The sequence below is a fragment of the Macaca nemestrina genome, chromosome 19 (genome assembly GCF_043159975.1).
Source record: "Macaca nemestrina isolate mMacNem1 chromosome 19, mMacNem.hap1, whole genome shotgun sequence".
In the NCBI taxonomy this organism is placed as follows: Eukaryota; Metazoa; Chordata; class Mammalia; order Primates; family Cercopithecidae; genus Macaca; species Macaca nemestrina.
In genome coordinates, this window is record NC_092143.1 from 78,177,856 (window position 1) to 78,193,004 (window position 15,149).

The 15,149-nt window shown below is 44.7% G+C and overlaps 1 protein-coding gene across 5 annotated transcripts in view; it reads left to right on the plus strand.

The window, feature by feature from the left end:
- Positions 1-288: 288 nt before the first annotated feature.
- LOC105478860 (protein tyrosine phosphatase receptor type M) overlaps positions 289-15,149 on the plus strand; it is an 826,332-nt gene continuing 811,471 nt past the window's right edge. For 3 of the 5 annotated variants that reach the window (XM_011736565.3, XM_071085870.1, XM_071085871.1), the window contains exon 1: positions 375-865. In XM_011736565.3, coding sequence (XP_011734867.2) covers positions 793-865 — 73 coding nt within the window. In that variant the 5' untranslated portion in view covers positions 375-792. Of the gene's footprint in view, positions 866-15,149 lie in introns of all 5 variants that reach the window. The other 2 variants (XM_011736570.3, XM_071085869.1) reach the window with 2 other exon arrangements.

Consider the following 15,149-nt stretch of genomic DNA (forward strand, 5'->3'; position numbering starts at 1 on the left):
CACAGCCCCTTCCACAGTCACCCTCCCCAGAGCCAGCCACCAAAATAGAAGACGCGGCCGGGGCGAGGAGGTGGGCGGGGGGAGCCTGGTGGCCGCTCCTCCCCGCGCGGCTGACGCCCGCTTCGGCGGCGGCAGTGGCGGTGGCCGCGGGGCCGCCCCCAGCAGAGCTCCCGGAGGCGCTCGGGCGCTGGCCGGCGGGGCGCGGGCGCTCACGCCCTCTAGCGGGCCGCGGCGGTGCCGGGCGGCCGTGACGTGAGCGCTCCCTTCAGCCGGCCTGCGGGGCACCGCCAGTCAGTCGGGGAGCAAGAGCCCCGCGCGCAGCCGGCGCGGGCTCGGTCATCGGCGCGCCGCCGCCCGGGGCTGGGCTCTGGGCTGCCTGTGGAGAGGCAGCGGGCGGGACGCGCGCTGCCACGGCCACGGCCACCGCCACGGCCACGGCCGGCAGCTCGGGTCCCGGGTCCCGGGCAGGGGAAGGCGAGAGGCGGCGAGCTCAGCCACCGGAACCGAGGGAAGATTTTGGCTCCGCGGGCTCGCCCTCAGCTCCCTCTGACAGCGGCGCCAGACGCCGAGTGGGGCCAGGGACAGGGGAGGAGGACCCAGGACCCTGTGCCCGCGCCCCTGGAGCCGCTGGAGTTCGGACTTCTGCAACTGTTGGCACCTTGGGGGCTTGGCTCAGTGCTCTGCTGTTTACCCTTCCCTCCTCGCTGCCTCGGAACCAAAGCTCCCGGCCCCCACCGCCCTCGTGCGCCCACCCACCGCCGCCGGGGAGCGGCCCGGCGCGCACTCACCACCATGAGGAGACTTGGGACTTGCCTGGCGACTTTGGCCGGACTTTTGCTAACTGCGGCGGGCGAGACCTTCTCAGGTAAGCGGGACCGCCTCTGCCGTTCCCGAGACGCGCGGGCCGGCGCGGGACGCCCGGGACGCCGGCAGCTCCCTGGTGGTAGAGCGCTAAGGCTGGCGTCGGGGCCGGGCGGGAGGCGCGGCGGGCCGGACACGGCTTCTGCCTGTGAGCCGGGCGCTGGGCGAGGGGCCGTGGGGCTGGCAGGCGCCCAGTCCTCGGGCGGGCAGAGCGGACGAACCCCGAGGGCGAGCTCCCCAGCCGGGACTCCCAGCTCGGCTTCCGTCCTCCCGCGGCCTGGGCTAGTGCTCAAGGTTGGGCGGCTGCCACTATGAGTCCCTGGCCGGCTGCAAAAGGAACAGCAGAAAACTTTGCTTGAAGTTCCCAGTTGCAGCCACCGGGCCGCCTGGCGTAGGCGCTGCGCGGTCTCCGCCGACCCCGAGCAGCGACCGGGCCCAGGCCGCCGGTGTTCGGCTGCGCCCGCAGCGATCGCCGGGACCTGGCGGCCGCTTGGGCGGCGGCGATCTCCCGGTGTCCTGCCCTCCCTGTCGCCCCCTGCCCGGCGCGGTTGGCGACCCTGGTAGGTCCCCGCGGTCGCGCAGCGTCTGCGGAGAAGCCGGGGGAGTTCCTTGCCGGTCCCAGCGGGAGGGCTCGGCGGCCGCGGAGGGAGCGGGCAGGTCCCCAGGCCCTGGTAGCCACGGCCCTGCGCCCCGCTGGGCTCCCCCTCCCCACCCTCGGCCCCCTAGCGGAGCGCGCGGCCAGCGGCAACTTGTTCACCCAGCCCGGCTGCTCCGGGGTCCCAGGTGGGAAGGAGAGGCACTGGCGGTGTGCGAGCAAGCGTGTGAGTGTGCGCGCGTGTGTGCCTGCACGCGCACGCGGGGGCGTTCTAAGCCCAGGGGAGCCCCTCATGGAGAGGATCTGTGGATCAGAGTCGGGGGTCCGGCGTGGGGCCGAACCCGGCACGCTGTCACAGGGGTTTACAACCTCCAGGATCACCTTTATTACCTGGATGACACAGGTGGATGGACGGCAAATGCTGGCCCATTTGCACACCTTTCTAGTGTTTATTAGATTAGTTTCATTAAGGTCCACATGCAGTGGGGGCGGTGGGCTTCCTTTTTCTTTTAATTAAAAAAACCTGCTCCTTTGTCTTAAACTTGGTTTTTGCAAAATAGGTCTCAGCGTTTGGGAACAAGTGAGTTGAATGAGTAAGTTGGGCTTTTTAAGAATTCGATGAAGGGGACTTTCATGAACAGTAAAGAGCATATTTTAAGCAGTAAAAACCTTTGGTCCTCTGGTGCGTGGAAACCTTTTTATTTTCTTGGAGTCCAGGACCATTGGCTGCTGGAGCTCTGGACTCACAGGCACATTAGTTGTGTCTTGTGTGTTGCTGATCTGCAGGACCCTTGATCACAGTTGGCCTCAGAGAAGGAGTGGAACTTGTAGGTTTTGAAACCCAAACCATCACCTTCAATACAGAAATATCCTTTCTCCAAGTTTTGTGTTTCCCTAACTGCCTGGTAATTGCACGTGCTCCAGAGGATTGAACACAGTGATGCACTGTCGTCCGATTATAAAACGGATGCAGAATTTGGTCTGCGTTCTTATTAGTGAATAATAGAGTAGCACTCGCCAATTTGAGAGCCTGGTAACTCATTAATATTAGAAGCGAAGTATGAGAGCCCTAGTGATGGTTTTCTCTTTATTAAAATCCATAACTCCCTGCTTGGGATTTGTTTAAAGTTAAGCTGTGTCAAATATCATTTGGATGGATTTTTAAATTGCGTGCAAGGGGGTGGAAACAAATATTTATATTGCTTATTTAAACCACGGTTTCCTCATCACCAAAAAGGATTTCAGCCTCAGTTGTACTGACCCATGTCCTTGTTAAGGCTGATGTAAATGATCAGTCAAGCCAAAATAGACTTCTACTAAAATTTAGCCTGATTTTTCATTTGGAAGAAATATATCTATTTGTTTGAGTTATCATACCATAAAGTGAAATGTGTTTTCTTATCTAGAAAGCCAGAGTTATCCTGGCATGTTCGTGGGTAAAGGGCAGCATCCAAGCCATGCCTCAGAAACGTTGAACTTTAAAAAATGTGAAATTGGATTAGCTGGGTGTGGTGGCGTGTGCCTGTGGTCCCAGCTGCTCTAGAGGCAGAGGCAGGAGAATCGCTTGAGTCCAGAAGTTCGAGGTTGCAGTGAGCTATGATGGCACCACTGCACCCCAGCCTGGGTGACAGAGTGAGAATCCATCTCAAAAAAAAAAAAAAGTGAAAAGTGAAGTTGGCAAATTTCATATGTGCAAGGATCAGCTATGTTTCATTCACTTCATTATTTTTTTTCTCTCCATATTGCATTTAGGTAGTACAGGTGTGACTCAGGGTTTTGTTTTTTGTTTTTGTATGTTGAGAAAGTTAATTCTGAATGCTAGGAGCGGCATTGACACATTTCTTTTTTATGTTTCTTCCAGAAACTGTAGTAATTGGCTGCTTTTCACTTGACATGGGAACAAATTTTAGAGATAGAAGAGCTAGATTGTAAGCTCCTTGAGGGCAAAGCCAATTTTCATTTTCTTCTGGCTTTCTCATAAGACATTTCTCATAGATTCTTAGATGTCACAGGCATTACTATTTGTTGAATAAATCACTAATGGGAATCCTGATCATTTGCACATGTTCAAATTGTGTGTGAATGGACCAATATATAATAAAATGGAGGGAGAGAAGTGATTGTTAAAAGTTAGACTTGGCTTGCCTTTTCCACACTGGATTCTTTTTAGACCAATGGACTAATCGTGAGGGTTTATAAATACATAATCAGTCAAGGGTTTTTGTATAACTCAGATATCATCTACACAAGGCACTCTGCCGTTTGCCTTCTGCAGTGCTCTCCTGTCCTCTTTTGGAATGAGTTTGGAATTGTTAAGACTGTTAATTAACCACTTCTGGAGGTGGACTACATGTGATTTGGATACCAGACATCAGAAATAGAATGCTAAACTTACTGGAAAAGTATTAGGATCTTGGTCTGTGATGACGTTGCTTACTATAATTATGTATTTCATTACAAAATTATGTTTTTGTTTTTGTTTTGTTTTGTTTTTTTTGAGATGGAGTCTTGCTCTGTAGCCAGGCTGGAGTACAGTGGCATGATCTCGGCCCACTGCAACCTCCGCCTCCTGGGTTCAAGCGATTCTCCTGCCTCAGCCTCCTGAGTAGCTGGGACTACAGGTGCGCACAACCACCACCGTCAGCTAGTTTTTGTATTTTTAGTAGAGGTGGGTTTTCACCATGTTGGCCAGGATGGTTTCAATCTCTTGACCTTGTGATCCAGCCACCTTGGCCTCCCAAAGTGCTGGGATTACAGGCGTGAGCCACCATGCCAGGGCTAAAACATTGTTTTTTATCGTTACAGTTTCTAATTTGTTAGGCAAAATAATGGAGGTTCACTTTATATCTTCTAGGCCTTTAGTGTTCACTAAAAATAACTGGTAAGACGGTATATAAGTAAGATATGAGAAAGAAAGTTAAATCATTTTACTTTTGTTGGAAATTCTCTTTTGCATGGTGAGAAGCCAACGAGTTGGCAAGTTATTCCTCTTTGACCCAATTTCTTAAAAGCCAAGTTGCAACATATATTATATAATACAATGAAGTATTTAGTTCTACCTTATAATGGTTTTGATGTGTTAAGTTCTGCTAAGCAAGCTTTGGTTTGCAGAAATAGAAATACAGACTTAGCTCTTTGTTTCAGCTACAGTAGTATTTGAACTATATTAAACGTTAACATAACCTTGTGAATTTGGGACTCCTGTGGATAAATTAATTTTTTAAAATAATATTTTAAGGATGTTTGTAGGAAAACTGCTGAAATCTGAATAAAGCCTGTAATTTAGTTAGTAGTGTGGTACCAATGTTAATTTCTTAGCTTTGGTAATTCTGCTCTGTATATGTAAGATGTTAACATCGGGGGAAGCTGGGTGAAGGGAGTACTTGTACGCTTTGTATTGTTTTTGCAAGTCTTCTGTAAATCTGAATTTTTTTCAAAATACAGAATTTTAAAGTACCCTTTGCAAAGAGTGGTAATATATTTGTTTAGCAGTTAAGTTTTTTTCTTTTTCAGATAACTATAATCATAGCAGTTTACATTTTCAAGGTGCTTTCGCTAGATTGAAAATTGATAATGAAGAAAATACTTCAAATTTAAATCAGTGAGCATGAAAGAAATATGCTAAGAAATTACTATAACATTCTTAGTGTTCTGTATATGTAAAGAAGAATTGCTTGAGCATAATAAATTGTTCCGATCTAGAAAATTAGAGGTTTTAGTCGCTCATGTTTTCAAAGGGTTATTTTTAAAGATTTTAAGAAAATAATCTATTGACATGTAGTGATATATGGATAAGTGTGTATATAATTTGGGTAATGCGAAATGAATTTTCTTTAATGAGCAAGCAATTTGAATTATGTCTTCAGATTATATAAATTCTTTATAAATGAAGCATAGCCTAGCCTTTAGATTTGGTAAAAGTTGGTTTCAGAATTTAAGTAATTCTGTAACAATTCTAGAAAAGTCAATAGCTTTATTTAAATTTTTCATAATTCTCTAAGGATTGTAATATATTCTAGGAATTGTGAGGCTGTATATAGTAGAGGAACTATGTGTTAGATTAACTATTGTTTTCTTTCAATTTTTGTTTTAGATTTCATTAAGTTTTCTAGAATGAGCATGTATTATCTGAATATCCCAAGGCTTAGTTTTCATTTAGGGAATAAGGCATTTTAATGAGTTTTATGCTTTTCAACAGTGAAACATTTTTCTTAGGGGTTATGTCCACCATGCATTTTACTTTAATTCTGAGATTCTTCTCTTTGAAAACCAACTTTCCTACAGTCTCACTTTTTAGTGTGCTTACTATCTTTATGAATATAACATGCATGTTAATAGGCTTCTTTTGTAAGTGAGGGAAGGTTTAATTATTAACGTCTTTCTAACTCACAAATTAAACATTCTAAAGAGGCACAAAATAATGTCAATCTTGCATTATAAGAGGATGTTGCTTTTTTGCTTCCTAAAATACTGCGGTGGTTTTCAGTTTAGTCATCAGAAAGCCTGAGTTTACACTGTAGCTCTGAAAAACCCAGCAGAGAAAAATAAGTTGAGCTGCCTTGGGTGGGGAGGAGGAAAGATTTAGTCACCAAGCTTCCTAGTCTGTAGTGCCCCCATCATTGGTGAGGCGGCTGGCAAGGCCAGGGTGTAATTAAGGGGCTGGGAGTATGTGAGAGAAAAAGACAAAAACAGAATGAGAAGAGAAGTGTTGTGTACTCAGGTGTGGGATGTGACAGGCTCCAGAGATCCTAGCAAGGGAGGGTCACTCCCCTTGTGCCCTCTTAGCTATAAAGGAGAAACACATGGAAAGTTGAAGGAGGGCCATGAAGAGTGGCAGTTGTGCAGGTAGATCACAGTAACATCCTGCCTCAGTGATGCTAGGTGGCTCTGGGGAGGGCCTGGGAAACTGCACCAGTGTTGATGGTGAGCTAGGTTTAAATCTGTGCTTCTCAAAACCTGCCGTCCACGAGGAGCATCTGGAGTCCTCCTTTCAAAGGCTGCTTCCTGGGGCCCAGCTGTGGTGATTCTGATGTCCACGACAGAGGTCCCCCAGCATCCCTGGGTGGTCAGGGTTTGTAAGAAAATTCGGCCACACTTGAAGAAATGTTGTCCTGAAAGAGGAGTTTTTTTTTGTTTGTTTGTTTGTTTGTTTGTTTTTTGAGACGAACTTTTGCTCTTGCCCCCCAGGATAGAGTGCAATGGTGTGATCTCGGCTCACTGCAACCTCTGCCTCACTGGGTCAAGCAATTGATTCTCCTGCCTCACCCTCCCAAGTAGCTGGGATTACAGGCGCTTGCCGCCACATCTGGCTAGTTTTTGTATTTTTAGTAGAGACGGGGTTTCATCATGTTGGCCAGGATGGTCTTGAACTCCTGACTTCAGATGATCCGCCCGCCTCCGCCTCCCAAAGTGCTGGGATTACAGGTGTGAGCCACTGCGCCCTGAAAGAGGAGTCCTTAAAGTGCTGTCATTGAGCCATCTGCATCAGCATTACATTGAAAGTTGTTAGACTTGCAACCCTCTGATCCTGAATCTGCAACCCTGGAGATAAGGCCCATCAATCTGTGTTAGAACAAGCCCCCCATGGGATTCTGATGCGACCTGAAGTTGGAGAACCCTTGTTCTAAAAGAACTGAGATCTTCTGCCTGCCCTATCAACCTCCCTTGACGAGAGCTGAAAGAGAACTGGGGGTAAAAATATCACGTCCATTCATTTGCTGCTTAGCCTCTTGATTAATACAGCCAGTATAACCAACATGGTGATGCGATTGTGTTGTCTCCGGCCAGACACTGGGGACGAGACTAAATCCAGCCAGTTGTAAAACTCAAATGAATAAAAAAGTTTCCTGTGTTTTTACTTACCACAATGTAACAATTAAATTTTGTTATAATGGTTAGCCATTGGAAATTTCCCTGGGTGGATACTTCATATAGGAGCTATTTGTTGGCTTGTTATGATAAGCACGCAGCCCAGTGTGCTTATTAGAATATTTAATAGTGCTTATTAATAATTCTTTTTGAAATATTTAATTCAGGTAAAGATTTATTGAGCACTTACATTTGTATGGCCTCTTTGTGGATGGTAATGGGCAAAGATGAAGATATAGTTACCACACTTTGAAAAGTTATTCATTTATTAAAAGTTTCAAAATCTAAAATGGAAAGAAACAGGGACTTTCTCAGGAGAGAACGGGAAGTTAGTAGATGTAAGATTTGGAATTCTAATGTGGAAATGTGAAACTTTGCCTTTGGTAATAAACTCAATTTCCAAATGGAAAATAAAGGTTTTTCGGCCCGGCGCAGTGGCTCAGTCCTGTAATCCCAGCACTTTGGGAGGCCCAGGCTGGTGGATCATGAGGTCAGGAGACCAAGACCATCCTGACTAACATGGTGAAACCCCGTCTCTACTACAAATACAAAAACAAAATTAGCCGGGCGAGGTGGCAGGTGCCTGTAGTCCAGTTACTCGGGAGGCTGAGGCGGGAGAATGGTGTGAACCCGGGAGGCGGAGCTTGCAGTGGGCAGAGATTGTGCCACTGCACTCCAGCCTGGGTGACAGAGCAAGACTCCGTCTCAAAAAAAAAAAAAGAAAAAAAAGGAAAAAAAAAAAGAAAATAAAGATTTTTCTTGGACATTTATTTAAAGTACTGACAATGTTTATCCTAAAATTGAGCCTAATTTTTTTCTGAACCCCCAAAGACAACCATTGCCTCTCTGTCATTTAACACTCCAGGTAAATAAAAATAATCATGATGTCTTTTGACAGATTGATCCTGAACGCTTTGCAGCGGGCCTCTCTGAGAAACACCTGGAGAGTGCTTCCCTGCTGCCGCTTGCTCCTGCTGCGATCCCCAGCTCATCACTAGGTGTAGCTTCGTCCCTAAACCCACCTGCCTGAGCCCAGCAAGGCCCAGCCCCATCCACAGATGGCTTCCTGGACAGCTAAAGACAGGCACGAGAGCGGACTTTCATCCGCTTACTTGTGTATCTCTAACTCTTTACTGTAAAATTGAATTCTTTAGTGGAAGTTGTAGTTCCGCTGCTACTTGTAGTGTAGTTTGTTGAAATTCAGCACTGATCCAGAGACAACTTTAGATTCACCTGCTACAGTCTTACTCATTTTTTTCTCCGCTGCGTCATATGTTGCTGCTAATCTGCATGTAGTGGTGAAACTGGAAGTAGTAGTATATATTTGCCAACTAAGTAAGCGTTCATGTTAACCTTTGGGGCCTTCTTGTAGTAGACCAGAAAAAGCAGTGGCGTGGATGGCTCTGGGTAGGTGTGTAACATCTTTAGGATATGGCTTGTCTGTACTTTTCTTACATCTGCAAGGAGTGAATTCTACAGCATTGAGGGTTTAGGTATGTAATTCAAGAAGTCATGAAAATCTGCCTGGAAATCTGATTCAGCCATTTTTCCTGCTTAAAACTCAGAAGACTAATGAGTCATCAAAACCATTATATGAAACACAAGTGTTTGGCTTTGGGTTAGAAGTCAGGGCAGGGTGGAGAATCTGATTGAAGAACGCAGTGTGGCTTTCTTTTGAAATTGGGGCTAGCAGGGGTTGGAAATGACCTTGCAAGCTAAAAGAGCAAGGATTGCAGGACATGCAGGAGAGATGAATGAGGAGGAGAGGAGTCAGAGACTTGTCAAGACTGATAAGGTTTTAGCATCTCCCTCTGAAGAAAAGGCCACTGTTTAACAGAATGATTTATTTCAACATGCACCAGCCAAAGCAGAAGCAAAGCATTTACTTTTTATGGGCTGCAAAGCATAAAAGCTTATAAAGCATCAGTTTTTCAGATGGGTGAATATTCATTTTAATCTCTCTTTCTATTCAATATGCAGAAAGCAGATTTATTGCATACAATGAGAAGAGTTTATATCAGTGTGGGTTGCTCTGGGAGTCTGAGGTGCTGTTACTTCTCCCTGGCTTCCAGCTATGGAATCAAAATGGGCTCGCAGGTAACGGGTAGGCTTTGACAGGGGGTGAGAAGGAATTGGACCACACCCTTTGTATAGTCTGTGTTTTTCTTTTTGTTTTATTTTTTTCTCAAGGAGTCTTGCTCTGTCATCCAGGCTGGAGTGCAGTGGCATGATCACTGATTATGGCTCAATGCAGCTTCGACTTCCTGGGCTCAAGTAGTCCTCCCACCTCAGCCTCCTGAGTAGCTGGGACCATAGGCACGAGCCACCATGCATAGCTAATTAAAGAAAAAAAGCTGGTAGAGACAGGGTCTTGGTACATTGTCCAGGCTGGTCTTAAACTCCTGGGCTCAAGCAGCCTTCCCAGGTCAGCCTCCCAAAGTGCTAGGTTTACAGATGTGAGTCACTGTGCCTGGCCCAGCCTGTTTTTGATGGATGCTATTTGTTCTCTCTTTTCAGTTTGAGTAGCTTGAGGTACTTTACATCATGTAATAAGCACATGCTTAAAATGGGCTTAAAGTGGACTCAGTGTGATGTTCCATCTAGATATACAATTATAAGGTGGTTTAAAGCATTCCTTTTAAAATACTCATAATGTGTAAAACCAAATTACTTAACAATTTTAGCATGTAGTAGTCACTCAATAAGTATTTGTTGAATGAATTAAGAAACAATTTAAAGAAGCTCCCTTGGAGAAGAAAAAAATCAAATAACTTATACTTAAGGCTTTTTTTTTTTTCCTGCTTCCTATCAAGTTTGACTTAGGTATCTCCAATAACCTTAACAATAGAACCAGGCTGTGTGTTTAGTGCCTGGTGCCATTAGTAATTTATAGGCGTATAGAGACCCAGTTGCTAAATTTAAAGGAAAAAGTGTTACCTTTTGTTAATTAAATATATAAAAGTAAGAGTGTAGTTTTATTGTGTATAATAAAAATGTATAAATCAGTTATTGCTATAAAGTAGCATTTTGAGATAATACTGATCACTAAAAAATGAAATTTACTATGTAGTAGATTAATCATGACTGTACTCTAGGGGGATTTGATTTAGTCACTGGTATATTAAAGGAACCATGCTTTCACCAGAAAGAAGATTCCATGACAGGGAATAATATATATTATCTCTGCTGCCTTTTATTTCTGGTATAGAATGAAATGAATTATACCTACACAGAGCTCAGACTGCATCATGATGACATCAGGCTCATCTTCATTACAGCAGGCATGTTCTCATTCCTTTTTCATTCAGTGTAGCGTACTCTCAAGTGATAAAACTTAATAAAAAGAGGCTACTTTGACAACAACCTCATAAACTGTGTTTTCTACTTCCTCATCTTCTGAAGTCTTGAACACCAAATGTGGTGTAAAATTTCCACAGTGAGTTCAGGTCATTGGCTCCCATTGGCATTGTGTTCCTTGTGTGTGTGTGTGTGTGAGGGAGGTTCTCCCTCGTCTCTCTGTCAGTCATCATTTTCATCCCATATGTATGGCTTTGTAAAGAGCCTCTGCTCTTCTTTCTAACCTTGCTCAGTAGGCAGGGGCCCCTGTGAGACAGCTGGTTGAGAACCCTTGGTATGTTTGGAGTGCAGCATGCTTTGTCAGAGAGGGACAGGACACAGTGGGGGTCTGAGGCTGTGACATCAGCCATGGGGGTCCCTGAGCTGTGGAAAGAAGGGCTGTAGTAGCCTTCCTGATACAGGTAGTATCCAGCCCGATACAGGTTGGATCAGGTCTTCCTGGCATTGAGTTCTCCTTCTGCCTCTGAGTAGCCATGAGGCCTTGGGGGTGTTATTTCATTTTAAAATACCCTGCAGGATGATGATGATGATGATGATGATTTTTAGACAGGGTCTCACTCTTGTCACCCAGGCTGGAGTGCAAGTGGTATGATCGTAGCTCACTGCAGCCATGACCTCCTGGGCTCAAGCTATCCTCCCACCTCAGCCTCCTGGGTAGTTGGGAGCATAGGTGCATCACTATGCCTGGCTAATTAATTTTTTTATTTTTTGTTTTTGAAACGGAGTCTCGCTCTGTCACCCAGGCTGGAGTGCAGTGGCGCGATCTCGGCTCACTGCAAGCTCTGCCTCCTGGGTTCACGCCATTCTCCTGCCTCAGCCTCCTGAGTGGCTGGGACTACAGGTGCCCGCTACCACGCTTGGCTAATTTTTTGTATTTTTAATAGAGATGGGGTTTCACCGTGCTAGCCAGGATGGTCTCGATCTCCTGACCTCGTGATCCACCCGCCTTGGCCTCCCAAAGTGCTGGGATTACAGGTGTGAGCCACTGCACCCGGCCAATTTTTTTTTTTTTTTTTTAAGAGACAGAGGTCTTGCTTTGTTGCCCTGGCTTGTCTCAAAACTCCTGGGTTCAAGTGATCCTCCCACCTGAGCCTCCCAAAGGGCTGGGATTACGGGTGTGAGCTGCTACGCCCAGCCTCCTTGCAGAATTATCGCAAAGACTAAATCAGAGAACCAATGCTGTGATATTAGGGGCCCCTGAGGTGATAGGGCTTCATGTGTAATTAGTGGTCAGGATAAGACGGGTCCATCAGCCTGTTCCCCCATCCTCATGCAGATTACAGATTTAAGCATAGGAACCCTGTGCTTTCATAAGCGAAAAACGGTTGAATATTGGCAATTTCACATGATTCAGACTAACACATCCCCTTTCTGGGTCCAAGGCTTTGCTAGTTGTGGTGCTGGGAGGTTGTATAAGTGATACAGAAGTATGTATATATGGTTATATATGTTTAGATTTTATAAACGGGGCCAACATTATGTTTGAAAAGAAAAAAGCCCCCTGAAATTAGCAAAATGATCACCTTAAAATTAGCATCATTAAAAGCCAGCACTGCTCAGTGCCATGGAAGGCACTGCATGCTGGAGACCTGCATTACAGTCACCTGAAGCACTTGTTAAAAATGCAAATTCCTCGCCCCACCAGACCTACAGAGTCAGAAACTGGTAAAGAAATACCCCATATGATTTTGATCTTCATTAAAGTTGAAGAGCTACTGGAAGGAGAGTAACGGTGACTCAGAGACCCTGCCTTTGTATAGAATTTATCACATCTACCATGAGGAGTGTTAAGAAAGCATCTGAGGATTACTATTAATACATGAATTTTTACATACCAAACTATAATTGGCCAGAGAGCATTTCTTTTATAAAGCAGAGGCTTTTCGGCATCAGAAGAGAAAATGAGTTATGAAACAAAGCACATTATAGAAACTTATCTGCTTCGTATCTATCTTGCAACTTGGTGACCTCTAGTAAATGTGGCATCAGTCTGGAACATTTAGAATATAGTGAAAGAATAAAGACATTTTGGAGTAATCAGAACACAGATGATTTTAGGTCTCTAAATTTGCAGATTGGAGCTGCATTTTGAGATGACTCATTCCGAGAAGATCATGAGACAAGATGATCTGCAAAGTATTTTGGGAAGATTATTTTCCAGCACTTAGTCCTTTACTTCATGTTCATTGAAACATATGAACACTGTGGAATAATTTGTCTTAGGTGCCCCATAAGCATGGACCAAAAGCTTGGTGCTTTGATTGCAGTAGTTTTGAAAAGTCTCACAAACCTCAAAATGGGCATACTGGTCTGTTAAAGCATTTGAAATTTCCACTAGCTCATCATTTTGGCCAAGGAAGAAAGGTCTTTGTCAAAATATAGTCTCCAGGAGAGGTGGCTCATTAAGTTATCTTAAATATGACATCTCTAACTAGCTGTCACTTCGATAAGTTGACATCTTTAGATTCTCCCTTGTAAAATGACATTTGATTCAAGGATCTCTCCAATATCTTAAAGAGTATGAGGATTGTCATCAGCTTATACCTTAGTTCAGATTAGTTTGTCAGATAGCACAGCATAAGAGAATGAACTTGGATCATTGGGTCATTTTTGATAGGTGAGCATGGGAGACATATCTGGAGCATTGGGTCCCATCTGAGAGAGTGCCTGATACAGCATGAGGTTGCTTGCTAACAAGAAGTGGGTGTTGGAGGGCTGTCTGCAAGGTTGTAGATGCTTTGAACATTTGCCATAGGCTTCATCTGCTAAGCTGTGCACTTAGCATAAGCGAAGTTCACTCTTTCTCTCTGTGCTTGAGAATGTAGCTACCATTCACAGGTGACACCAAAGGCTCTTCAACAACTAGATTGTTAAGGCCTGTGGCTTCTTAAATATTGACAACATAGGTAAGCCTTATTTCAGGGGCTTAGCATTGGTAGTCATAAGTAATAACCATAGATTGAGCACTAAGTATATGCTAAGTAGTGTGCTGAGAGGGTATGATATTCTCAAACGTATTGCCCCCCATTTACGAATAAAAGCTTGGCTGAGAGAATCGATGGAGACTTTGGGAGGTAAAGTCATCTCCACTCCCAACCCAACCAGGTCATCTGAACATGGGGTACATGCGCCATGTCTGCCTCCCCATACATACCCAGAGTAGTGTTTTCCTGATTTATGCTTTACTTTGGTGCCATCCTCCTGTATTGAAGTTATGCTCTAAAAAAAAGCATTTCAAATGTAGTGTGGCTGCTAGGAAGATATTAAGTGGTGTTGTATTATATCATATAAAATCTGTATGGTGACCTTCTGGAGAGATTTTTTTTCGGTTCAGGGAAAGATGTGATTCTCCTGTGCAGTTAGATTCTTCTTGTGGACACAGTGAGTAAAATAACCCATCAAGTTTCCTTTTTCCGTTGGCTGTTAGAAAGCCAGATTCAAACGCGTGTTTTGTAGTAGTTAGAACTTTTATATTGAACTGAAAACCTCAGTCAAAGCTGGCTTACATCAAACAGGGAATTTGTTGGCTCTTGTAACATGTAACAGAGAAGGCCAAAGGTGGGCCATGGGATTCCAAGTCTTCCTTGCTAAGCATCTTTTCTCTCTATGTGATGTTTCTAAGGAGTTACAGGCTAAATCCCTCCTGCTTCAAGCCTAGTGAAAAGAGAGATTCTCTTCCCTCATAGTACAAATCACTCCTGTGATTGGGCTCCAAGAAAAAAATCGGTTCTGTTACCAGTTGAAGAGTAGATAGAACCTGGACACAAAGCAGCAAACCGCCAGAGCGTTCATCTGGGCAGTCGATCCTTGTTTCTGGGTCTTCTTGCTGGCCTGATTCTTAGTCCCTTTTCTCACGTCATTTTAATTTATTTTGCTCTATTTTATGTATCATTATAAATGCATTAAATCTTTTTGGGTGGTGGCAGAAAATAAATTGGTTTCAAATCTCATCATTTGCGTCAGTGCTCCAAATGCACCTATTGTGTGTGCACGTTTCATTTACTTTTTTATTTTTATTTTTTTACACAAGGTCTTACTCTGTCACCCAGGCTGGAGTGCAAGTGGTACGATTATAGTTCACTGCAGCCTTGATATCTCAGGCTCAAGTGATCCTTCCACCTCAGCCTCCAGAGTAGCTGGGACTCCCAAGCAGCATGTGGCACTATTCCTGGCTACTTTACAAAAGTTTTTTTGAAGAGATGGCTTCTCATTATGTTGCCCAGACTAGTCTCAAACTCCTGGCCTCAAGCCATCCTCCTGCCTCAGTCTCCCAAAGTGTTGGGATTACAGGCATGGGACACCCCACCTGGCATCAAATTTATTTTTTTAAAGCATCAAAATCTTTTGGCTAAGCAAAATTTTATATAGGTAGAAATGTATACAAATCTTTTGGTTAAACAAAGTTTTATGTCAACATACTTTTAAAAAGGCTATCCAGATAGGCAAACAAGGTATATTGGTTAGCTAT